At 41.5% G+C, this 25494-nt stretch overlaps 2 protein-coding genes across 2 annotated transcripts; one reads left to right on the top strand and one right to left on the bottom strand.

Annotated features, from left to right (window-relative positions):
• Positions 1 to 1308: 1308 nt before the first annotated feature.
• On the bottom strand, positions 1309 to 9137 carry MRPL15 (mitochondrial ribosomal protein L15). Its single transcript, XM_015855644.2, has 5 exons — positions 8974 to 9137; positions 6408 to 6565; positions 4154 to 4319; positions 3542 to 3665; positions 1309 to 1892 (listed from the first exon to the last, which is right to left on the bottom strand). Exons 1-5 carry the CDS (start codon positions 9070 to 9072, stop codon positions 1555 to 1557), a joined length of 885 nt encoding a protein of 294 aa, XP_015711130.1. The 5' UTR covers positions 9073 to 9137; the 3' UTR covers positions 1309 to 1554.
• Positions 9138 to 10477: 1340 nt separating this feature from the next.
• Positions 10478 to 21844, top strand: LYPLA1 (lysophospholipase 1). Its single transcript, XM_015855643.2, has 9 exons — positions 10478 to 10603; positions 11277 to 11308; positions 13275 to 13340; positions 14807 to 14854; positions 15660 to 15730; positions 16318 to 16391; positions 17162 to 17263; positions 17501 to 17674; positions 19354 to 21844. Exons 1-9 carry the CDS (start codon positions 10535 to 10537, stop codon positions 19405 to 19407), a joined length of 690 nt encoding a protein of 229 aa, XP_015711129.1. The 5' UTR covers positions 10478 to 10534; the 3' UTR covers positions 19408 to 21844.
• Positions 21845 to 25494: the final 3650 nt, after the last annotated feature.

The following is a 25494-nucleotide window of genomic DNA, read 5'->3' as shown; positions in this document are numbered from 1 at the left end:
GTTATTCAGCATGAGAACATTTCACTTTGTCTTGCAATTACAGATGTTCATACAGATTGCCAACACCACTTGCTGAGTGAAGCAGAAATCGGAGTGGTTGACAAACAGCAGCCAAAAGAAAAAGCAAATGCTTTTCTTATTGAAGCACAAAAGTGAACTGCAGGTGTTACAAATGAGAAGCAGATTCTGGCACTTAGAAGGCTTTCCCTGGGTGATGGGGTGGTTTGTCTGTTACAGGAAACTATAAGCAGTATTTCCAAAGGCACATAAAAAAATTGGAAAGCAAGTGTTATTCTTATGTTCTGGTCTTCCGGACTGCTTCCTGCATCTTGATATCCAAATTATCCCTATCTTAATGCCAAACTCAGCTTCCATTAAAAGTCCAAGTTGTTATGAAACATCTCATTAACTTGTGAAGAGTCAGATCAGTTACTCACAGATTAACTTGAGATTTACCTTTCAATTTACTGCATGGTTTGTCATCCCCAAATGCCCAGTCCTAAGCATCCAGATGAAACTTAGGCTAGTAATACTTTAATGTTATTGATGAAATAAGCAGTTGTTGGAAAATATTTACCCACTTTGTTACAAGTTGTTCTTGTTATATACTGTGTTCCATAAAAATAATTGGCAATTTTTTTACAACACCTACATTAATCTCCTACCACACAGAGACTGTGACCAAGTTGAGAACTGAATCCTTACTGTATGTTTTGTCCATCACATACTTCCCTCATACATTCTTCATAATCTGACATCGCTGGATGCACTACTAATATCCTGCATCACTGAATTCTATGCATGTTCAGCAACGACATTATATCTGCATCAGGGCAAGTTTTAAGTTCCATTTGAAGAAAAACAGTTGTTACAACAGTTATCTTTTGTTTCTGAGATTCAGATGAAATTCTTCCAAACTACACACTATGGCTTCCTCAGTTCCATCTGAAGCAATGACTACAAGACCAAAAAAAGAAAGAAAGTTGAGATTTTTTTGGCAGTGGCAAAACCAAAAACATTGCTAGAAACTCCAAGAGGTTAATTCATTCTTCTGTACTTCGATAGTTTCCACTGTTATTTTATTTTCCCCATCCAAGAAAAACTGATGGTTTATGTTTTGGAAGTGTTCAAGGTAACATTCTCTACATCAACTGGAATGCTGTATAACAAGTTTAAAACTAGTACTTGTTTTTGAATTGAAGGGAAAGATTATAAACTAATTATTAAGTCAAGCTACTCTTTGGAAACATCCACTGAAACATACAACACCAAACTATGTCTTCTGAATAAAATAACAGGCAAATAATAGCAAGAGAAAGTGCCCAAATACATGCTTTATTTCAGACTCCACACTGCTTCCAAATGTTAAGCTTTTTCATCTGCAGTATTATGACAATCAAAAACAGCAAAAGCTACCAGCAGATTACATAAACAAAAACTTCTGTTTTGTTGCTGTAACAGGAGTCTTACAGAAAAAAAACAAACACCACTTTGTATCCATTATTTCATATCCAGATGTTTCCTGTGCACCTGCAGTCGTCTCCAGTCCTGAATTCATGAGCTGTAGTATTTTAACAGCCTCTCATCGGTTGGCTTCAGAATTTTCTTATCTGCCAGGCTTACGATCCATCCTGGAGCAAGACCAAAAAATATCTGCCTAGGGTCTTTGCGTGTACTTAACATTTTGAAGAGCTCATCCTTAGTTATGTCTGGTAGGGTATAACCGTACTTCTTGGCAAGTTCAAGTCTGGCTTCTGCAACCTTCGATGGATCGGCCAGGTACCCACGATTACTTGCATTGGTGTAGTAACGCACAAGGTCTTCAGGGGGAAGCATTCGCTTTGGAATAGGTTGGCCGCGCAGAAAAAACGGGACTGGCTTAATTAAAATATCTGCATGCAAAGAAAAGGGATTAGGTATGATCCTTTGTAATCAATACTTAGAGGCAATAAATTACCCGCACTTAGTATTTTGTGCTAACTAACTTATTAAGCTAACTTAAGCTAAACATACCAAGCAAAAAACAAATCAAGTTTCTCCTACCCAAAGAAAGAACTGTGTCACTATAAATATCAGTTAAAACAGTCTAGATGAATTATATCTAATACATTTAGAATGCCTTCATTGGAAAGACAGCACTGAAGAAGATGGCATCTTCTGGCTTAAAGTACTGGCTGAGATGTTAAAAATCCCTATTTACACAGTCAACAAGTGATAACTTCAGTGTTTCCTTAAGTATTTTAAACAAAGAATCAATAGGAAGTTTATTTAAATTGGACACAAGGAAGAAATTCTTTACTCAAAGTCACTGTAACAGGTTGCCCAGAGAAGCTGTGCATGTACCATTCACTGGCCCCATTCAAGGCAATGCTGAATGAGGCCCTGGGCAGCCTGATTGAGTGGGGGGCAACTCTGTCCACAGTGGAGCAAGATTGAAGGGAAGATTGAACTAGACAATCTTCAAGACCCCTTCCCAAGCCATTCTATGAGTCTATTTGGACATCTGAACATTTGGGCCCTTGCCTCATTTTTTGCTAGTTGACAAATTACATTTCAGATGTTTTTAAACTAAATACTTGATCATTTCCTGGATTAGGAAAAAAAAGTGCTTATATCAGTCCCAAACAACATGTTTTGGACAAAAGAAGCCTATTCCTCTTGTCCTCAGCCTCATTCACACAAGAAATCTCCATTATTGTCAATACTAATGACATGAATGAGTATCAGGCAGGATGCAGCCTCGAGCAAAGCAAAGTCACATTCTTCAGTGAAAGTGTTCTCAAAACAATAGCCATTTTTATTGGAATGATTCTGACCTTCTCTAACTTAGTTATTTCCTCATTTTAACTGGAAAGCAATTTTAAATTAAAAACATCATCAACTGAGTGTCATTTAAATCAACCTTCCCCTGCATTTCCCAAGGGTTATTAAATGTGTGGAAAAGTTAAGACAAAAATTCAAAGAATCAGTCCTTTATTAGTTCCTCTGCTTACACAGCAACTGACATTTCTTAAATTGGCTGATAGTTAAATAACCATTAACCACAGAATCATAGAATTACTCAGGGTGGAAAAGACCTCAAAGATCATCAAGTCCAACCTCAACCTAACCATAGTACCCTAACTCTAACAACCCTCTGCTAAATCATATCCCTGAGCACCACATCCAAACAGCTCTTAAACACATCCAGGGATGGTGACTCAACCAGCTCCCTGGGGAGCCTATTCCAGAGTTTAACTACCCTCTCTGTAAAAAAGTGTTTCCTAAAGTCCAACCTAAACTTACCGTGGTGCAACCTGAGGTCATTTCTCCTCATCCTGTCAACTACCACCTGTACATACCACCAGTAGGGCTAAATAAATGAACATCTTAAGAATAAAGAAAAGAGAAGAGACAGACCAGCTCAACATTTTTTATAACGTATCTTTGCTTAAGCTTTTAGAATGGATGAATTGGATGACTTTCCAATAAAAACTACCTTTGAAATTTGGACCCTTAATCTTCGTATTTTAAGAAGTCAGAAATGAAGAGATATTCTTACCCAAACTCCTTGGATCGTAGAACGATGTTGTAACGACACCTCCATTTTTTTCTATAGCTGCAATTGCTAATTCAGATGCCCTTTGCACTTCAATGTTTATTTTTGCTGCAAAGATATCAGCACCCTGTAAGTTTCAACACACATTAGAGTAACGTTAACAGGAGTATTTTAAGGCATACACATATTCATCTCTTTAAAGTTATAAGAAATATTTTATCCTGAAAAATACTACAATTTGTCTGTTTACCATCCCAAGAAGGGTAACCAAACTGCTCTCCTTTAGTCGTCTGGGTTCAATTAAAAATGTTAGCCTGTCCAAAATTCTCATACATTTATTTTAGCATGTTCTAATTTTCTGTCCCAAAATAATTTTTGATCTATTGTTATGTTTTCTCAACTATTATTTTTGTATAGTCTCTCTGGTCTTAAAACATCTCCCTAATGTTTTGCTTGTCCATACTGCCCTCTAGTGGGTTAGATATCATCAATTCTACAGAAAACTAATTTAGAAAAGCAAGGATGCTTCCAAAGCAGTCAACAGCCTAGTGAGAAAAAAACTGAAAACCCAAGGCATTCTGCTGCCTGAAATCATATGTTTTATTGTATGCCTACCTCTTCCACCAGCTGGACACCATAATCCCGTTTGTAAGGTTGTATTGTTACACCTCTAGCATTAGTAAGCTGCGTTAAGTCAATTGGTTGCGTAGGGTCAACTCTACCCAAATCAATCAGGTACTGCAGCCTCTGAAGACTGAGGGGATGATACTGACGTCGGCAGCTGGAGAGGAATGAGGGGGGGAAAAAAGGAACAAAAAGAAATGTACAAAATACAAACTTTAATAGAGCTGAACAATGATATACAGCACACATTCAGTTTTCTACCTAGTCTTAAAACAACCAAATAAATGCTTAAAATAGCCTCATCCATAAGCCAAACTGGCATTAAATTAAACTTACAAGTCCCAGTTACAGACCAAGACTGCACTATGCGTTCAATTCCCACCCTCCAATATGACATTGATCCTTTTCCTGTTGACAAGCTGGTTGGTTAAAGGAAGCAGCAAAACATCATGAGTTAAGTATAAGCATATCTTTGTAATTCAATAAGATTCTAAATAACCAACACACTGAAGTGAATCCAGCTTGGTAACATCACTAATGCCTTTTGAAAATCTGACAAAAAAAATAAATCAAGACAAACTACCACCAAAGAAAATTGAGTGTTCTGTCCATAGCTATCACCTTCAGCAGAATTTTCTGTTGCCTTTTATTAAGTTCTAACTTACTTAACTACATAATCTGATCCTCAGAGTAGTTTCCCCTATTCCAGTATCTCTGCCTACTGCATAGGATTCCTGCTCATGCTCAAAACTATCCTCATACAGTTTAATTACTGCTACTGCAAGTCCGTGAATGCTTGTAGAAAAGCCAAGACATTTATGTAAACTAAGCCAGGAAAAATAAAAATGACAAGCAACAGAATTAGCCCAGTCATATAGATTTGCTCCTAACAGAGCAAAAGTTGAAAAAGTAAAGGATGAGCACTGCAGGCAGGAAAAAATAAATAAAAATGAGGTAAGGATAAACTCTAGAGACATTGTTCACTATGCTCTTATTCTACCACAGTAGCCTCTGGAGTGCACTTCAGTTGAAAAAGTACCTTTTGTTATTGTTTCCATGTTCACCCAATGCGATTAAAAAGCAGTAGGATCCTTTTATTTTTGCCATTGCAGAATCTTGGATTACTGATGTTGTTTATTAATAAAACTATGACCACTGCTAATGTGAGAAGCTCAATGTTTGCATTCTGCAACATGTCCTTTATGGATGAAAAGTGCTCTACCCTTATTGTAAATTAATCAAAACATAAATTGAAAATATGAAACAGTAAATCAAACTGCAAGTTTAACAGCTAACAAAAAAAGACATCAGTCTTTTCATTCTTCAACTGCATCTGTGGCATGTTTCTGTTACTAGTACCCATAACAGCACCGTATGCATATAGAAGTTCTTGTGACCACGTATAAAAGGAACAAGAACAGACAACAAAAACCTAACAGTTTTCCATCTGTCAATATAGTTAAGAAAATTAATATATAGAGACCAGCACACAGATCCACTGCTAAGAAAGGAGACAGAAGAAAAAAACAAGTCGGGCAAATAATGTTAAAAAGCTGAAAGAGGGACAATGGCACAAATGAGCACAATGAGAAAAGGGGACAGAAGCATTAGGCAAGGCAGAGCACCTGATGAAAACAGGAGCAAAGGATGATTTAATGTCTGACAGATTTGTTATTAATGAGCTTTTTAAGATACTGAGCAGAACAGATGGAGCACGGATAGACATAAATGCCAGTACTGCAGAGCTTAGTGAGTAGAGCAATGAAGAAAAGTGGAATTGCTTGGCTAGCAGACATCAGAGCTCCAGGTGAATTAAGCAAACTGAAAGGAAAGCTACACTTATGAAGCCTAACATCTTCACAGGAGTTCATTAAAGGCAATGTGCCCACTTCCAGCCAGTACAATCAGCTATCTGCTGTGAAGACAGGCATGGAATAAAAGAAGCATGTTTGGAAGAGGGTTCTCAGAAGAGAAATAGGACTAATTGTAGGGGATACACTGCTACAAATGAGGGATTGTGCAAAGAGAAAAGGGCAAACAAGAAGAGTTGCAAAGCAAAATAAAATAATTTATTAAAAGAAGTACATAATGAGAATCAAGACATTCTGCTTGTAGGCAAGGTAACTATCAGATATATCTAGTCTATAACAAGGCTTGTTTTGTCATACTAGACGGACTCTGGCTTGACAAGAAAGATTAAGAAAAGCAGACTGATGAATTTGCGTGCTACTACGAAAGAACTTACCTATGTCCCTCATTAAACCCATATTTTGGTATTGACAAATAAAATGGAGTTTGGCCACCCTCAAAGCCTAATCGGGGGCGATTTCCTCTTTGTCTTTCCCCTTTGTGACCTCGACCACACTTTCTACCTCTGTATCGTCCACGGCCACGTCTTCTCTCCTTGAAAATAATAAACAATACATTTAGTTAACTACTTTCTAGAGAAGAATCTATAAAACACAAGATTTCTGAGACATAACCAACACAACGAAATGCCAATTTTTGACAAAAGCTACAGAGCTCCAAGAGGCACAACCATATCTGCACACCACTTTGATGAATGCATTTAATTCTACATAGTTTTTATCCATTTAAGCTAGGATTCACTGGAGTGCAAACATACAGAAGGAGCAATGCCATATTGCTTACACTATTGTGTCCCCACAAGTATTTGCTGTGTTCCACTGTGTTCTTCAGTTTGAATCAGGCATACTGGGAAATATGTAAGGCAGCACATGTTAAACATGATTTGATGTTCACAAGTAACCTTTGATAAGTCACTCCATAATCACTCTTGATTCAAAAATAAATAAGTCATTAGCAAAAAGATTTCATTAAGTCTCTTCACATTCTAATGTTTCGCATCTATCTCAGACAAACTGTGGACACTCCTAATACTGTAAAACATGTTTTGCAGCTATCCTGCAGCAGGGAATATTTAGTAAAACTAAGGTTTGAGAACTGCCACAAATACACAAAATTTGTTGTTTTATGCTTTGTATTAAATTATAGAACACATAATGTGCACTGGCATATTAATATAAAAGCCAATATTGCTATAAATAATTAAAAATTATAATTCTTTTCAATCCACTTGAAATAAGGCAAGGCTTACCTGTATTAATATTAAACAGAACAGAGTTCAAGTGCAAGTTCATGCTAGACTACACTACTGGCACTAATGGAAGCTGTTTCATCCCAAACCCACACACTGTGCTTACTTTATTTACAGAATCTTTTGTGCTGTAGAGCTCTGCATTAGATAAATCAGGAAACTAAGCTGGATGCAAAATATTTTTTGTCTAATTGGTTTTCAGCAGTTTCATTCCTCGATCTGGCTCAACACACAACCTTAACACCAGCATAAATACACAGAAGGAATAGAAGTACTTGGAGGCAAAGGGATGGGCACTCCTGGCCCATCTTTACCAAGGGCTGCCTGCACATACGACAATCTGTGGTCAAACATAGAAAGCAATTGGTATATTGACTAGATTTTAGATCGTCGGTGGAGCTAATGAAAACACTGGTTCTGTTCAAAACATGTTTGTGAAATAACAGGTTCTTAAATACACTTATTTGAACTGATTAACCACAGAATAAAACCATCACACACCAAAACAAAAAAAACAGGGAAAGCCAGCTGAGATCACCCCTACAAACAAACTCTAACAGACAGCTGACAGGTAGCAGGAACGTGTAGAAAACAAAGTTATCAACCCACACCTCATTTCCTATCTGAAGTTGCAAGTTACTTGCTAAAAACCCAACGAGTACATAAAAATTTAGAGAAGAACCCCTGATAAACGCAGTGGCGAAGAGTATCTGTTCTCCTGCCTGTGGGATTACAAATATGCAGAACTCACTAGGTCTGGTGTTCTGTCTGTTCTTTATTCTTATGACTCTTCTTGCCCCTATATCAGTTGGGCTCCTTTTCCTTACTTCTCTATTGTTTTATAAGTAAGGAGTGGAAGAGAGAATCAAAGAATCACAGAATTATCAAGGTTGGAAAAGACCTAGAAGATCATCTAGTCCAACCATTACCAATACTTCCCGGCTAAATCATATTCCTCAACACAACATCCAGATGTTTCTTGAACACTGCCATGGTCGGTGACTCCACCACCTCCCTGGGCAGTGCATTCCAATGCCTGACTACTCTTCCCAAAAACTAATACTTCCTAATGTCCAGCCTGAATCTCCCCTGGCGCAGCTTAAAGCCATTCCGTCTAGTTCTATCACTGATTACACGAGAGAAGAGGCCAACCCCCAGCTCACTACAACCTCCCTTCAGGAAGTTACAGAGAGCTATAAGGTCTCCCCTGAGCCTCCACTTCTCCAGGCTGAACAATCCCAGCTCCCTCAGCCTCTCCTCATACAGCCTGTGCTCCAGACCCCTCACCAGCTTTGTAGCCCTCCTCTGAACACGTTCCAGGGCTGAGAATTCAGTTTTGCTTTGGAACTATCACTACTAATAAGAAATGCTGGCTGGAACGACTTTCCCTTTTTGTCCAGCCTCTCCTTTTCCACGCATACTATTACTCCCAATCATAAATGTTTGCTATTACATATAATTTTTTTAATGCCTCTTAACCACTACAGCGGCACTGTAGTGCTGCCCATCATCCAGCTGTCCGTGTAGATGGCCATGAGCACACAGCTTTAAGGTACACAGGGCCAACACACGTCACCACCCCACCTCGTTCCTGCTGGGCAGCTCTCCCAGGCCCGCCGCAATCAAGACCTTGCAACGACCCTTAAGAGCAACAGGGAACCGGAGACCCACCCGACCAGCCACAAGCACTCACCGTCTTTTTTGAACCCGGGTTGGGCCTCAGGTTGGCCAGGGTGACCTTAGGCAGCGTCCGCAGCAGCTGCAGGGCGCCCTGCACACCATTCACGTTCATCGCCACTGCCCTCACAAGGACGGCGGCGGAGATCCGCGGGCAGAGCTGCTTTACGGCAAGAGCCGTAAACCGCGCCTCCAGCACTGTCGCGCGGTGCCACAGCCTGGGAGGGGGGGAGCGGGGAAGATGGCGGCGGTGTGGGGTGTGTGTTAAGTTGTGCACTAGGAGAGTGGTGAGGCCCTGGAACAGGCTGCCCAGGGAGGTTGCGGATGCCCCGTCCTTGGAGGTGTTCAAGACCAGGTTGGACGGGGCCCTGGGCAACCTGATCTAGTAAATGTGTATGTTGGCTGTATTGCTTCTCCTGGCGTTCAGAAACACCAACTACGTAGTTCCCTTAGGAAGCAAGGCCCTGTGCTTTTTGCCTGCAGGCAGCGGGCTGCCCTGTGCCCCACTGCCCTTCTGTTGTGCAACTATGCCCTATGCACACAGCGCCGCGCTGCTCCAGCAGCACTGATTTATATCACAGAATTATCAAGGTTGGAAAAGACCTAGAAGATCATCTAGTTCAACCATTACCAATACTTCCCAGCTAAATCATATCCCTCAGCACCACATCCAAGTGTTTCTTGAACACTCCCATGGTCGGTGACTCCACCACCTCCCTGGGCAGTGCATTCCAGTTGCCTCACTACCCTTTCCGAGAAGTAATACTTCCTAATGTCCAGTCTGAATCTCCCTGACACAGCTTAAAACCATTCCCTCTAGTTCTATCACTGATTACGACGAGAGGAGGCCAACCCCCAGCTCACTACAACCTCCCTTCAGGAAGTTATAGAGAGCAATAAGGTCTCCCCTGAGCCTCCTCTTCTCCAGGCTGAACAATCCCAGCTCCCTCAGCCGCTCCTCATAAGGCCTGTGCTCCACACTGCTCACCAGCTTCGTAGCCCTCCTGTGGATGCGTTCCAGTGCCTCAATGTCTTTCTTGCAGTGAGGGGCCCAAAACTGAACACAGTACTCAAGGTGCAGCCTCACCAGCATCGAGTACAGGGGGACAATGACCTCCCTGTTCCTGCTAGTAACACTGTTTTTGATGCAAGCCAGGATGCCGTTGGCCTTCTTGGCCACCCGGGCACACTGTCGGCTCATGTTCAGCCGAGCATCAATCAGTACCCCCAAATCCGTTTCCTCCACACAATCCTCCAGACACTCCACCCCAAAACCTATAGCACCGCCTGGGGTTGTTGTGGCCAAAGTGCAGAACCCGGCATTTGGTCTTGTTGAACTTCATCCCACTGGCTTCGGCCCAGCTCTCAAACCTATCCAAGATATAAGAAACACTGAGATGGCAGCCCCCCCTACAATCACAACCTCCACCTCACAGCAGCTCCCCCTACTCCGCCCCGCTCTCCCGCCAACCCCGCCGCATCCAATGGTGCCGGTGACGGCAGGCTCATCCCCGCCCCCTGCCGCCCCACCTCCCACTCTCTGGCCGTCGTCCCGCGGCCGCCCGGCAGTCCGGTGTATGTGCGGCAACAACATGTCGGCGCCGCTCCCCGCCATCGTCCCGGCCGCCAGGAAGGCGACGGCCGCCGTGAGTTCGGGAGGGAAGGGGAAGAGACAGCGCAGGATTCGGGAACCCTAGCGAGAGGCGGCCCCCGCCCCGCTTTGTTCTTCGCCGGGCCGGGGCTAGGAGCGGCGGCGGCGGCCTGGGGTGACACCGCAGCGTGGCCGGGCCGGGCTGAGGGTGGGCAGTGAGAGGCCGGCTCAGTGCCACAGGTTCCTGGGGCGATGGGCTCGGAGCGGAGCTCGGTGCTGGAAAGGTCGCGGTGTCAGCGGGCGGGGCGGAGCTTCGGGTGCCTCCTACGGGCGGCCGGGGGCTGCAGTCCGGTTACATCGCCCTGGGGCCCCTGAGGGTATTGGAGCTATGCGAGCGGGGTTCTCGCTTTCACAGAATCACAGAATGACCCGGGTTGGAAAGGACCTCAAGGATCATGTAGTTCCAACCCCCCTGCCTGGCAGGGCCACCAAACATACACCTTTAACTAGATCAGGTTGCCCAGGGCCCCGTCCAACCTGGTCTTGAACACCTCCAAGGACGGGGCATCCACAACCTCCCTGGGCAGCCTGTTCCAGGACCTAACCACTCTCCTAGTGAAGAACTTCCCCCTAACATCCAACCTAAATCTTCCCTCTTTTAACTTAAATCCATTTCCCCTAGTCCTGCTTTCCTTAAGTCGTCTCATAGCGCTGTGTATTTTTCTTAGGTGATTTTTCTTCATGGACTGGGAGACACCGGGTGAGTATGTCGATGTGTTTAGTGCCTGCATGTAGCTGTGAAGAGTGCCGGGTGTAAGATTGCATGCTTTAGAGATGCGAGCCGCTGGAAGTTGTTTGAACTTCTTACTTTGCTGCATCCCCTTGGTTGACTTGTCAAAGTGTGAAGAAAGCGTGCAACACAGCTGACTGTTCTATACAGTCAGCATATACGTTTATGCAATGCAGATTTTATGATTGTGCAATACTGACTGAGTTAGGGATGCTGAATAATGAGAGAAGTCAGGAAATCCAGGAACTGTTGAATGTTTGCTAAAGTCAAGTGGCAGGCGCAGCCAGCAGCTCTGCACAGGTTTGGCTTTGGGTCTAGTTGTGTACAAGTTTAAAGCTCAGCCCTGGTGTGAATCTCGCCGAGCTTTTAATTTAAATGATGTATTCCAGTTACTTGGTTTGCAGGAAGCTTGATGGCTCGTGCCCTGAGCAAATCTCAGGCTCTGTGCATTCACAGAATCACAGAATCACAGAATTACCCGGGTTTGGAAGGGACCTCAAGGATCATGCAGTTCCAACCCCCTGCCTAGCAGGGCCCACAAACATACACCTTTACTAGATCAGGTTGCCCAGGGCCCCGTCCAACCTGGCCTTGAACACCTCCAAGGACGGGGGCATCCACAACCTCACTGGGCAGCCTGTTCCAGACTAACCACTCTTCTAGTAAAGAACTTTCCCCTAACAATCCAACCTAAATCTTCCCTCCTTCACTTAAAACCATTTCCCCTAGTCCCTGCTATTATCAGCCCTTTCGAAGAGTTTACTCCCTTCCTGGGAGTAAGTTCCCTTCAGGTATTGAAAGGCTGCAATGAGGTCACCCCGCAACTTCTCTTCTCCAGGCTGAACAAGCCCAACTCCTCAGCCTGTCCTCATAGGGGAGGTGCTCCAGCCCCTGATCATCTTTGGTGCCCTCCTCTGGACCCTTTCCAAAATCTCCATGTCTTTTTTTGTACTGAGGCCTCCACACCTGGACACAGTACTCCAGATGGGGCCTCACAAGAGCAGAGTACAGAGAAGGGACGATCACCTCCCTACCTGCTGACCACCCCTCTCCCTGATGGAGCCAGGATCCCATTTGCTTTCCGGGCTGCCAGAGCGCACTGCTGGCTCATGTTAAGTTTCTCATTCTATCAGGACCCCTAGTCTTTTTCTGCGAGCTGTTCTCAAGGACAACTCCTCCCAGCCTGTACAAGGTGCCTGGGGTTCTTCCGGCCCAAGTGGCAAAACTTGCACTTTGCCGTGTTGAACCTCATTAGGTTCACCCGAGCCCAGCTTTCCAGCCTGTCAAGGTCCCTCTGAATGGGCATCCCTTCCCTCCACCGTATCAACTGCACCACTCAGCTTGGTGTCATCAGCAAACACTTGCTGAGGGTGCACTCCATTCCCTCATCGATGTCATTATAAAGATGTTAAAGAGCACCGGTCCCAAGACAGACCCTTGAGGGAACACCGCTCGTTACCGGCCTCCTCCTGGACATCAGAGCCATTGACCACCACCCTCTGTCTGCGGCCTTTCAGCCAATTGTCTTATCCATCTAGTTGTCCACCCATCAAATCCACCTCCCTCCAATTTGGAGATGAGGATGTGATGGGGACCATGTCAAAGGCTTGCTCAGTGTCCAGGTAAATGACATCGTCGCCTCCCCTTCATCCACCAACGCCGTCACTCCATCATAGAAGGCCACAAGATTAGTTAAGCATAACCATTCATTCAGCGTATATCTGAGATCTGAAAAACTGCTTGATTCTGAGAGCATGCAAGCTAAGCTGATGTCAATATATCAGGTTTGATTGGGTTGGTTCTACATAGTCCGTGCTTAGGTATTGGCTTGCTCTTCTATTCAGTATTTTTTATGTGCGCTGTGTAGTTGGAGCATCATAAACGTAGAAGCTAAGCTGGTACATAAATGACATACAAGGTGTTTTTTTGTTAACAGGCATGGATGGTCAGAAGCACTTGCTGGTATCAAAAGCCCCCATGTGAAATACATTTGCCCGCACGCGTAAGTTTGGAACTTTTCCTGTTTCATCTTTTCTATAGTTAGATACTAAGGTACTTGTGTGGGTGATGAAGTCACATGGAATTTGGGATGGCTATACTTCTTTACTAAGACATTGAAAACAATTCTGATTCTATTAAATATTTTGTTGCTTTTTAGGAACCTTTGGACAATTGCATTCATGTTTTGCTTTTGTTACTCACTCAGACTGAAAACAAATTGAAAACCTTTACATGTAGTGTTAGACTGTCTTTATGCTCTCACTTGATTGAGGTCTCTCCTCACTCCCAGTTACCTGTTCAAAGCCATTCTTAACAAGGACTAATTTTTTGTTTCATTGACCATTAAATATACTGTATATACTGTATATTATGTACGTGAACATCTTAAACTTGTGTGTCTAGTAGTTGCAATTTACATGTTACATGCGCATTTCAGGAGTTCACAGGGTGTTCTTATATCTTCTGCAAATAATGCATTAGGAACTCTCTGTGCAGTCTGAGAACTAAAGTACTTCTGAGTGTGGTGAGGGGTCAGTAAATAATCCTAGATGTATCATAATGCTTTTAGTTTATTTTAACCCAAAATTCAGATTTTCTTCTGCTCTAACAGCAATAAGTAAGCAAGCTGTTCTCTTTCATTGCTCTTTGTCTCCTTTCAGTCTGCCCTGCAGACTTTATGTTCCTCTGTTGATAAAACAGTAGCCACATTTGATTCCTCACGCAGTCACAGAATCACAGAATTATCAAGGTTGGAAAAGACCTAGAAGATCATCTAGTCCAACCATTACCCAGCTAAATCATATTCATCAACACAACATCCAAACGTTTCTTGAACACTCCCATGGTCGGTGACTCCACCACCTCCCTGGGCAGTGCATTCCAATGCCTGACTACCCTTTCCGAGAAGTAAAACTTCCTAATGTCCAGCCTGAATCTCCCCTGGCGCAGCTTGAAACCATTCCCTCTAGTTCTATCACCGATTACACGAGAGAAGAGGCCAACCCCCAGCTTAGTATAGCCTCCCTTCAGGAAGTTATAGAGAGCAATAAGGTCTCCCCTGAGCCTCCTCTTCTCCAGGCTGAACAATCCTAGCTACCTCAGCTGCTCCTTGTAAGGCCTGTGTAAGGTACCTTCATCCACTGAGCTTGTCTGTGGAACTGTGGTATACAAGTCTATATAAGAAATAGCTATATGGAGCATTATATATATGCTTGTATTTTACATGTGTTTGTATATATAAAACAGCCTGTTAATGTTTTGCTTGCTCTCCAAGCAAAGGTCAACCCTAAATGACAAATGTGTTCTGAGACACTGATTTTGGGGGAGATTTCTTGATGAGACACTACAGGGTAGTAGTGTTAATTATGGTTTGGAAGAAAGAGTGTTGTAATTCAATGCCATAACTGCGTCTGCATAATTAAATGTCAGTATGTACCTTACATCTATGTTGTTAATTCCCATTCTTAGGCCATTTATGCCAGTTACTTTGAACATGAACATGAGTATGCCATCGTGGTGAGTATAAAGCTGCAAACAATGTGATTCAAAATATATCCAAAGGTCTGAGCTCATTGTTCTTAATTAAAAATCCTGAACAACCTGAATGGCTTCTTTTAATTGGATGGAATTATCAAAAGCTTTTTGCTTTAGTTTTGTTTTATAGAAGGGCTCTCAGAGTGTACAGCAATTTTCTGTGTGTCTGTGGTAATGGCTGTTCTTCAGTACTAATCTGCATGTGTTAAACTACATGAAAAAATAATCTTACATCTATAATCTCTGGTCTATATTGTGTATGAATTTGTAGTCAGTAATAGCAGAGGTTTGAATATAAATACCATTGCTACCAAGTAAGCAATATTAAGTGCATCAGTAGAATTGGGATGTCTAGCAACTGTTCTTTAGAACATCCATTCTGAATAGAAAGCAGGAAAAATATGAGAATTTCAGTGTTCTTAAAGCAGCCCTCATGATTTTTTTTTTCTCAAGTAACTTTAGTTTGTTTCTTCAAACAGCATTTTAATGTTATACTCGTAGCTGTTAAATTTAAGTCCCTGCTGCTGTTTTTGGAGCAAGTATCAAAACTGCTGTTTAATGTGCAATAAATGACAGAAGAAAGCAAAGCTCTCAAAAACTTCATTGACTGGGTCGAGCATTTTATCCATGTTTACAGATTGTTGATGATTTCTTGGAAACTGTGGATAATTGATATGAAGTATGTCAGCTAACAAGCATTCAAGTTTGGAAAGCATCTCAATTTTGTGCTTTAAAGTAGTGGAATGGTTGCTCTAATGAGTAATACTCTTGTTGATGTTTTTGTAAGGTTTGATATCATTGGACTTTCTCCAGATTCGCAGGAAGATGAAGTTGGGATCAAACAGGCAGCAGAGAATGGTATGTTTAGTAATACTTTCTAGGTCTTGAAAGTGCTTCTATGTATTGTTAAGAGCTAATGATGAGTCTGAAAGAGCCTATTAGATTAAAGAAGTCAAAATGATTAGAGAAGGTAATGTGTATGCACTATTATTGCTGAGCTAAATTTAGCTTTTTATTTAGATTTTTTATTTATTTTATTTTATTTTATTTAGATTTCATGACTAAGTAGGCAGTTCATCAGTAAAAACACTTTATATACTTCAAACCTTCAAGGATGAAATGGGCAGGGGAGCCTGCATGCTAAGAGCCTCTGGATAACATAGCAAGTTAGAGCTATATGGGCATTCATTTGTCATAGTGGATAGTTAGAATGTGATACCATTTTCCAGGCAGTGGAAGACTTCCTTGCACATGATATAGGGGTATAGTGATATAGGGGCACTGGAATTCTTGATTGCATCCTAGATTTTTCTGTTACTTTTTTATTGTAGAGCTAACAAGTTTTTTCTCTCATGAACTTTATGTTGACATCAGGGAGGTGGTCTCTCTCTTCTAGATTTTCTACAGAATAGAGTGCATTTTAATTCCTGTTCTTTGTGTTGCAGTTAAAGCACTAATAGATCAAGAAGTAAAAAATGGAATTCCTTCTAATCGAATTATTCTGGGAGGCTTTTCTCAGGTAAGGTGTGCTTTAAAAGGACCATCTTTTTCCAGGGGGATAGCTTAGCTGTCCCATTGTGGGAAATCCAAACTTGAATGGGTGTTTGTTGCGTCTGACATTTTGAGGTGTCTGTTTCTCTTCACCTGAACAACCAAAGTCTGTTAGTTTATGTAAATAATTAATTTTCACTGACAAATGAACTTGTGGGAAAAAAAAGTTACCGACATTATTAACCTATTTAAAGTTATTAGTCGTTATATATATAGCTTCTGTAGTGTTGCCTGAAAATCTTTTTTTTCTTTAACATCTTACATCTACCTTTAATGTGTTAGTTATTTCGTGGTCTGGATTTGTTTGGGAAATACGGTTCCATCATTTGTACTTCTACAATATCCAGTTGACCAGTATCCTACGGACCTTTTAGATCTATTCGTCAACTCTGTGGTTGTTGTTTCAGTGAATTAGAATATTAAAGTTGATAATAAAATAATAAAACTTAAAGTTAAGTTGAGGTGATACAATCTTTATTGATACATGAATAATACTCCTCTATTTCTTGCCTGCGTTTCAGCTGTCAGTTGTGGTACATTTTACTTGTGAATCTATCACATGGGCTTGGAGGGGAAAAAAATGCACAATAAGTACATATAATACTGCTTTTAGTATTGATTCTAAGGAAGAATGAATTGGAATATAAGAAGTTCTTTAAAAGAGAAACCAAAGATCCTGAAACAAATGTTAGAAGTGACATTACCTTCACTATTCTAATACTGATCTGTTTATTTTAGGGTGGTGCTTTATCATTGTATACAGCCCTTACAACACATCAGAAGTTAGCAGGTGTTGTAGCCCTCAGCTGTTGGCTTCCTCTACGGACTTCTTTTGTTCAGGTATTTATTTATTCTTTCTGAAGCAGTTTTGCTGAGGCAAAATGAGTGTATCTGAATGCTGTATCTTCAGACTGCAGCTGGATAACTCAGTCATTCTCAGAGTAGGGCACTGGGGGTTTAAATTCTGGCAAGAAGGGGAATTGAAGAAGTACTCAGTGGTTACATCTGCTTAACATGGTATTCATATGATATCTCACCCCACTTATTTCCTCCTTCTTCTCTTCCCACCCTGGACAGGGTGCTGTTGGTGTCAACAAGGAGATTCCTGTACTTCAGTGCCATGGGGACTGTGACCCACTTGTTCCTTTAATGTTTGGTTCTCTTACTGTTGAGAAGCTAAAGACTATGATAAATCCAGCCAATATAACCTTCAAAACTTACTCTGGCATGATGCATAGTTCATGTATTGAGGTAATTTTCTTAATATAAATGTTTTAGCTAAGTATGATTTTACTTTTTCCTAACAATTACAGGGCATTTTAATTTAATTGTATTTTTTTCTATTAAAAGTTTGTGATGCCACTGACTTATTTTACTGTTTAACTCAATGCCTGTCTGAAAAAACATCCAAGGGAAAAGTTCATATGACCAGTGGGAAATTCCTCAGAGGAATGTATTTTTGGGGCTGGGATGGCTGAGCTATAAAACAATCTTATTTCTAATTTGTTTTCCTAACCTGTGTTAATCACATTAATAATTATTGAATTAGAAGGCAGATAGAATTCTCGCAGTGCCAATGCAACTTGGTATTTCAAGGAGAATTTTGCATGGTTTTGAATGGAGACATCAGAAAAATGTGGAAGGAGGGCTGATATTAGGGAAGTGGCAGCCTCAAAACATGCTTTTATGGCTCTGGATCAGCAAACAGTTGAGTTGATTTAATAATTCAAATGTGTAAATATGTGCTCCTTCTTATAACACTTAGTACTATGTGAGTAAAGAGTGAAATCTTTATCAGTGACATCAATGATGTAATCGATTGCACCCTCAGCAAGTTTGCTGATGACACCAAGCTGAGTGGTGCGGTTGATACGGAGGGAGGAAGGGATGCCATTCAGAGGGACCTTGACAGACTTGAAAGGTGGGCCTGGGTGAACCTAATGAGGTTCAACACGGCAAAGTGCAAAGTTTTGCACTTGGGCCGGAAGAACCCCAGGCACCTGTACAGACTGTGAGGAGTGGTTCTTGAGAGCAGCTCGGCAGAGAAGGGCCTGGGGGTCCTGGTGGACAAGAAACTTAACATGAGCCAGCAGTGCACTCCTGCAGCATGGAAGGCAAATGTTATCCTGAGCAGCATCAGGAGAGGGGTGGCCAGCAGGGACAGGGAAGTGATTGTCCCTTTTTACTCTGCTCTTGTGAGGCCCCATCTGGAGTACTGTGTCCAGGTATGGAACCCTCAGTACAAGAAAGACATGGAGCTGTTGGGAAGGGTCCAGAGGAGGGCCACAAAGATGATCAGGGGGCTGGAGCACCTCTCCTATGAAGACAGGCTGAGGGAGCTGGGCTTGTTCAGCATGAAGAAGGCTGCGGGGTGACCTCATTGCAGCCTTTCAGTACCTTAAGGGAACCTACACCCAGGACGGGAGTCAACTCTTCGAAAGGGCTGATAATAGCAGGGCAAGGGGACATGGATTTAAGTTGAAAGAGGATAGATTTAGGTTGGATGTTAGGGGGAAGTTCTTTACTAGGAGAGTGGTTAGGCCCTGGAACAGGCTGCCCAGGGAGGTTGTGGATGCCCCGTCCTTGGAGGTGTTCAAGGCCAGGTTGGACGGGGCCCTGGGCAACCTGATCTAGTAAAGGTGTATGTTTGGTGGCCCTGCCAGGCAGGGGGGTTGGAACTACATGATCCTTGAGGTCCCTTCCAACCCGGGTCATTCTGTGATTCTGTAAAGATACATTTAGTGCCTTGAAGAGTTAGCAGTGTTGACTTGCTGTGATTAAAACATGCAAATGTGATTAAAACATGTCAAATAACTAATTAAACATTCAACAGCCCAGCTGCTCACAATAATTGAAATTTTGAAACATTATGTGTAGTAAATGTGTATTAACAAAGAACTTGACTCATACGTACCTTTATCTTTGAACAGGAAATGATGGATATAAAGCAGTTCATAGACAAACATCTACCCCCTGTGGACTGAAATGATATGTGAGAAGCCTTCTACGTAAACACCAGCATCAACTGTGGTAGAGTTAGTCTTTTCACATGCCTGATAAGAAAGCATTACTTCTGTACCTGCAGTGTTACTACTGTGTTGCAAATCAATACTTAAGGAGTAAATTTTACACGTATGCAAGAAATGATAATCTTTCTAGTGTTGATCACCCACTGATGGAATTGAAAAATGATGCAGCTAGGTAACAGTGATGGAATGTAACCTGAATGTAACTATTTTAAGACTTCTGAATGCAGAATTTTGAACTATTTGTACAATCAAAGACTAAACTTACGTGAGCAACATAAATGTGACCAGTTTAGTATACTTGAGACATGATTTGTTCTTAGTACTCGTTGGAAATAAATTAAAACATTTCGTGTATGTAATGGATGTATGAAGTACACAACATGTAACAAAGTGAGCATATGATTGTAGAATAAATGTTACTGAGGACAAAGCTTTAAATGTTAAGCATTAATTGTTGCTCCAAATAGGAAGGGCTTTTCTTCTAGGACGACTATTACAGTCAATAGAAAGATTTCCTGTATTTAAAACGCCTCAGTTTTAAATGTTTTCATACAGGTAGATACCGTAGAAATTATAAAGGTACTCATTCCTCGTTAGACCATCGTTTGTTGCTGTGCTGCTGCCATTTGTTTTAGATCACTATAAATTGATGCCAAATGAAATGCTGACTCGAACAGAATTCTGAAGAAGCGCGTAGGAATAATTTGAATTTTGTTTAAAATTTCTATTTTCATATTGAATATTCACTCTATACTTTAAAGATGTAGCTTTCATTCATGTAGAAATGTCGATGATGTATTTTACATGAGCTATTCCACTCCTGCTGTGGAGTAACTAAATGAAAGCGGTGCAGCTGTGTAGTTTGTAGTTTTGTGTATTGCTGAAGTCTCATCTGTAACACATTCTTACCACCCACTACTTTCTTTACTTTATACTGACACTTGAGATTTGTCTGGGAAAGAACACAATGTTATTTTCAATTGTATGATTTTACATTTCTCTGGATTCTTGTAGCTTAAAAATATGGTCACCTACTATTGGGAAAAGGTCAAGATACACAATGTTACTTCTTTAAGAAGATCACAATTCTAGAGTGCACTGGATTACAGAATAATTGCAACAGCTTTCTTTTTTTTTCTTTTGTAATTTACTTTCAGAAACGTGAGGAGTGTTTAAAAAATACACTTTGCTTTTTACTATATAATATGCTGCTTAACAATGTCCCATACTAAAATATGTATGCAAGCAAAGAATGTTCCTGTCTTGAATGCATCTGTGATGATCTGTTTTGTCAGCATTGTGATTCATACCAGCATAAAAGGTACTTATTCCTCATCCAGATTAATCAGTGGTCCTCTTACAGTACATTTGGATTTATATCAGGGCCATCTGCCAGTACAAATATATATATTGGGAACTGCGGTCTTTAACATAGCTGCTACCAGAAATCTGACACGTTCACCTTGTCAGAGTTCTCAGATTTTAGTGCATTTCTTCATATGTATTACACTTCATTTTTAGAAAGCCAGTTTTTTAATCCAGTTTCTCTAGATTACTACATATCTCTTAATATATAAAACTTAAGAAATGATTTATTTTCATGGTATTGAAACAATTCTAGAAATTCTGTCTATGGCTGAGGAGAATATCAGGTTTGAAGTTTAATTAGTTTTTTCAGTTGGTCACCATCGTCTATATATTTGCCAATTTGTCTTACAGCTGATTTCTTTCACGGAAGGAACCGTAATGTTATTGCAGTTGTGCCAATGTTCTGTTGAGAAAATATTATTTTCTAGCTTGGAGTCATTCCCAAATTGTATTAACTAATTTTGCAGTCCTGCCGAATTGCAAACTTGGAAGCAAAGTTATGTATTCCCCTATTTTTTAGGTGGCTGCTCATTCCTTTATGTCTAAATTATGCCCTGAATATCAGTGTGTTTCAAAAGTTCTACACGAGCCTCTTATTTTTTTCCTGTACCGTTTCTTCGTCCTGTTTGTAAGTTGTCCTGTAACACCATTCTCGTGCTCTTGTTCATCTTCTAATTGACTGTCTACTTGTTTGATGTTTTTTCCTTCTATTGAGATAATTAAAAATACTTTTAAGATGCTAAAGTGAGATCACTCCTCGCTTTATTCTGTCTTCGGGTTTTTCTGAGGCACTGTGTTCATAGTTTGCAGTCAGTTTTTAGTACTTCTGCATTTTCAGCTGTTAGCTTCAACTGTTTTCTCCATGATGCTTTTGGATGTTCTCCTATAAATGCTTTATATGGTAATTGCCTTCAAATACCCTGCTTTCATAACAAGATTGTTTGTTATACTGTTGTTTTGCTGCTTGCTTAAACCACAGAGAGCTGTGTTAACCAAAGTGAATGTAAGTAAATGTCGTGACTTATTTGAGTTTCTGCCTTTGAAGAAGGGTCCTTCCTCATGTTTGTGTTGCAGGGGAAGATGCGTATGTTGTAGTTAGAAGTTCGGAAATAATTCAGAAATTAGAGAAAACTTCATGGGTGTATTTGAAACCTGTCCTGTCTCTTCCCATAGTACAGAGTCCTGAGTTCCTGACTTGACTTCTTTAACTTCCCAGCTACTTGGAAATCTGTGTGTGATCTGGTAGCTGAACTTACTGCCTGGTGATGCTCGGATTGTTGTCGTAACTGGTGTGTATAATGGTAGCTTGACCCAGTGCGTTTATTTCTATGATTTCTTATTAAAATGGGGATGTCGGGCTGTCAGTGCTTCAAATATGAAGATCTCATTCTCAGAAGCTTCGATTTAAAACTGGCCAAGAATTAGTTATATTTTGCAGTATTAAACTTCCCCCAAATGGGATGATGTCTTCAAATCTGTTATAGCATTTGATATCAAAGTATGAAGTTTTTTTTTCAGGGGGTTTCTAACTCCCTACCACATTTTGGTTTCAGCTGGTACTTACATTCAGCTGCAGTTTTGTGCAGTCAGAAGTCTGACTAGCCTTGAGATTAGCCTTGAGAAAAGAAGGCTGAGAGGGGACTTGATCCAGGTTTATAAATACCTGAGGTTTGGGAGCCATAGTGGTGAGGCTGGTCTCTTTTCAGTAGTGCATGGGGACAGGACTAGGGGTAATGGGATGAAAGTACAGCATAGGAAGTTCGGCATGAATGTGCACAAGAACTTCTTTACAGTGAGGGTGACAGAGCACTGGAACAGGCTGCCCAGGGAGGTAGGTGGTGGAGTCTCCTTCTCTGGAGATATTCAAGACCCGCCTGGACGCCTACCTGTGTGACGTGGTGTAGGGAGCCTGCTTTGGCAGGGGGTTGGACTCTGATCTCTAGAGGTCCCCTCCAACCCCTACAATTCTGTGATTCTGTGACTTCTTGTTAGAATGTGCTGCTCATTTTCTAAGTAAGTGCACCAAGTTAGGTATTATAAGCCAAGTCTTTCAGCCAGTCTTGAAGTAAAACTGGGGTGAGGGCTGTATGCTCTGGTTTCTTATTCCTGCCTTCTGTGATTACAGTGCAGTAGACTGATGAAAAGTACTGTATGCTATAACTGATACTAGAATTGTTCATTAAAACATGTTCTCTCTGATGGGGTACACTGAACTTCATTAAAGCTATTAGGATGCATCTTTTGTGTAGGGGTGCTGTTTATGTTAACAGATGGGACTGAGAACAAACTTGAAGTTTAATGTGAACATGGAAAAGCACATTTACTGTGAGGGTGACAGAACAGGCTGCCCAGAGAGGCTGTGCAGTCTGCTTCTCTGGAGATATTCAGAATCCGCCTGGATGCTTTCCTGTTCAACCTACTGTAGGGAACCTGCTTTAGCAAGGAAGTTGGACTCCATGACCTCCAGAAGTCCCTTCCAACCCCTACAATTCTGTGTAATATTGTACTAAACCTTATCCAATACAGTTTGAGACCACTGGTGTAAATGAAGAAGGGGACAGCATTTTCATAATGTCAACTAATTAGTTTGCAAATGGGATTCTTTGAAGAAGAATAATAGGTGTAGAAGAAAAGATTGATTTTCTTTGCTTGCTGCTGACATTGCTGCCATTTGCCTTTGGGACAACAGGTTTTATTAATTCTCTTTGAGTGGAATGTGCCTTTGATGTAACTCATTAAAACTGATTTAGTTGAAGTGCTAACATAATTTAATTGACATCCACAAAATAAACGAGTAAAGAATGGTTTTCTTTTAGATCCAGTTACTGGGAAAGAGCAACACGTTGCTTCCTTTTATCTCTGTAATAACTCTTGTCCAGTTTGCAGAGGTACAGTCAACTTCAGGCATGGAAGTGTGAGGTTCAGCTTTTCTGTGTAAACAAGGTCGCTTTCCCTCGAGGCAGTTCAGCCTTTCTGAAGGGCTTCTTGTGTATGTTAACAGAGGGAGCTGATGGACTTCAAAAGGCAGAGTCTGAATGTTCCCTGGTGGTGAATGTGAGCAAACTCTTGAATTAGCTTATACTTGAAATGATTTGCTAAGTAGTGCTTCAAATGATGTGGGGGTGGGGTGAAAAGTCTTTAAAAGACTTGAGTACTTTGAATCTCTAGTATAGAATAGTCTCCAGAATAGAGATGACAGGGCTCATCTGAGTGACAGTGTAGTAACAGTCCCTAAATCTATCTATCTATCTATCTATCTATCTATCTATCTATCTATCTATCTATCTATCTATCTATCTCTCTATGTTTTTCTTAAATTTTCATGTATGGATGCCTCCAATTACTGATTTCAGTTGGAAAAGGTGAAAATAGTGTTTTTAAATGATACTGCTAGCACAGTATGCCATATGAGGAGAGGCTGAATGAGCTGGGATTGTTCAGCCTGGAGAAGAGGAGGCTCAGGGGAGACCTTATAGCTCTCTATAACTTCCTGAAGGGAGGTTGTAGTGAGCTGGGGGTTGGCCTCTTCTCTCGTGTCATTAGTTAGGACCAGAGGGAATGGTTTCAAGCTGTGGCAGGGGAGATTAGGAAATATTACTTCTCAGAAAGGGTAGTCAGGCACTGGAATGCACTGCCCAGGGAGGTGGTGGTCACTGACCCTCGGGGGGGGGGTGTTCGAGGATTAGATGTTGTGTGCCTTAAAAGCACCTGTCTCTATATGGCTTCAGAATTGAAGGCAGTCCTGCTGTAAAGCACGCAGCACGTAGTTGCAGTGGCAGTGCTCTTTGTTCTCATTGCTTTCCTGAGAGTCATTTCAAGGACAACGCTCATCTTACCTCTTCTCCAAAGTGTTCATATTTTCCAGCCCTTGGTTTACAACGCAGGCATCTGCAGCATTACAGGCTTACTAATAATAGAGCCCAGGGGCATGCATGAACGCCCTCCTGAACCTTAGCAGGGGATCATCTGCATGTGATCTTTATGTAACCTGCAGCTATCCCGACTGCCTTCTTGAATTAAATGCAGTGAAAATAGTTAAACAATGGTTTTGTTTTGTTTTTCTCCTGACGACAAAATTAAGGATAACAAATTAATGGTCAAGGATGGATGTTCTGTTGATGAATATGATTTAGCCGGGAAGTATTGGTAATGGTTGGACTAGATGATCTTCTAGGTCTTTTCCAACCTTGATAATTCTGTGATTCTGTGAAGTTAACTGATGGTGCATATCATATATTTACATCAAACTTCATCGATACATATCCCAGTTGAACACAGACAAGGCTTGGGCTATTGTGAAGACCAGGAGGCGTTTAGCACCCTGCAGTATAACGTGGGGCTCAGGTAAAGGTTTCTGCTGTGTCTGCATTGCTCTTGTACTGGATCTGGGTCCTGAACCTCATCGAGAATTGCCATCTAAAATCCTCCGTGATTCATAGGCTTTCTGAAAGACCTTTCTGGCTTCAGGAAAGAAGGGATTTTCCTTCAGTTTAAAGCGAAGTGCTGTAATGGACAGCCGAGGGTAAGCTCAAAAACATAAAATGACTGAATGATGCTGGCGGCTGGGCTGTAACGCTGTGTGGAAGGTGTTTTTCCTCAGGGCTCACGAGCACCCCGAACTGGAGATGACAACGCAGCGAGCAGCTCATTGAACTGCACTTTGCTCTCCCTGGC

The sequence above is a fragment of the Coturnix japonica genome, chromosome 2 (genome assembly GCF_001577835.2).
Source record: "Coturnix japonica isolate 7356 chromosome 2, Coturnix japonica 2.1, whole genome shotgun sequence".
Taxonomy (NCBI): domain Eukaryota; kingdom Metazoa; phylum Chordata; class Aves; order Galliformes; family Phasianidae; genus Coturnix; species Coturnix japonica.
This window is presented reverse-complemented; position numbering and strand designations above follow the sequence as displayed.

Coding starts and splice junctions, on each gene's coding strand:
- MRPL15 (XM_015855644.2), bottom strand. CDS start 9,072: ATGAACGTGAATGGTGTGCAGGGCGCCCTGCAGCTGCTGCGGACGCTG. Junction 6,566..8,973: donor ACCCGGGTTCAAAAAAGACG/GTGAGTGCTTGT, acceptor ATTATTTTCAAG/GAGAGAAGACGTGGCCGTGG. Junction 4,320..6,407: donor GGGTTTAATGAGGGACATAG/GTAAGTTCTTTC, acceptor ATTCCTCTCCAG/CTGCCGACGTCAGTATCATC.
- LYPLA1 (XM_015855643.2), top strand. CDS start 10,535: ATGTGCGGCAACAACATGTCGGCGCCGCTCCCCGCCATCGTCCCGGCC. Junction 10,604..11,276: donor CCAGGAAGGCGACGGCCGCC/GTGAGTTCGGGA, acceptor TATTTTTCTTAG/GTGATTTTTCTTCATGGACT. Junction 16,392..17,161: donor TTCTGGGAGGCTTTTCTCAG/GTAAGGTGTGCT, acceptor TGTTTATTTTAG/GGTGGTGCTTTATCATTGTA.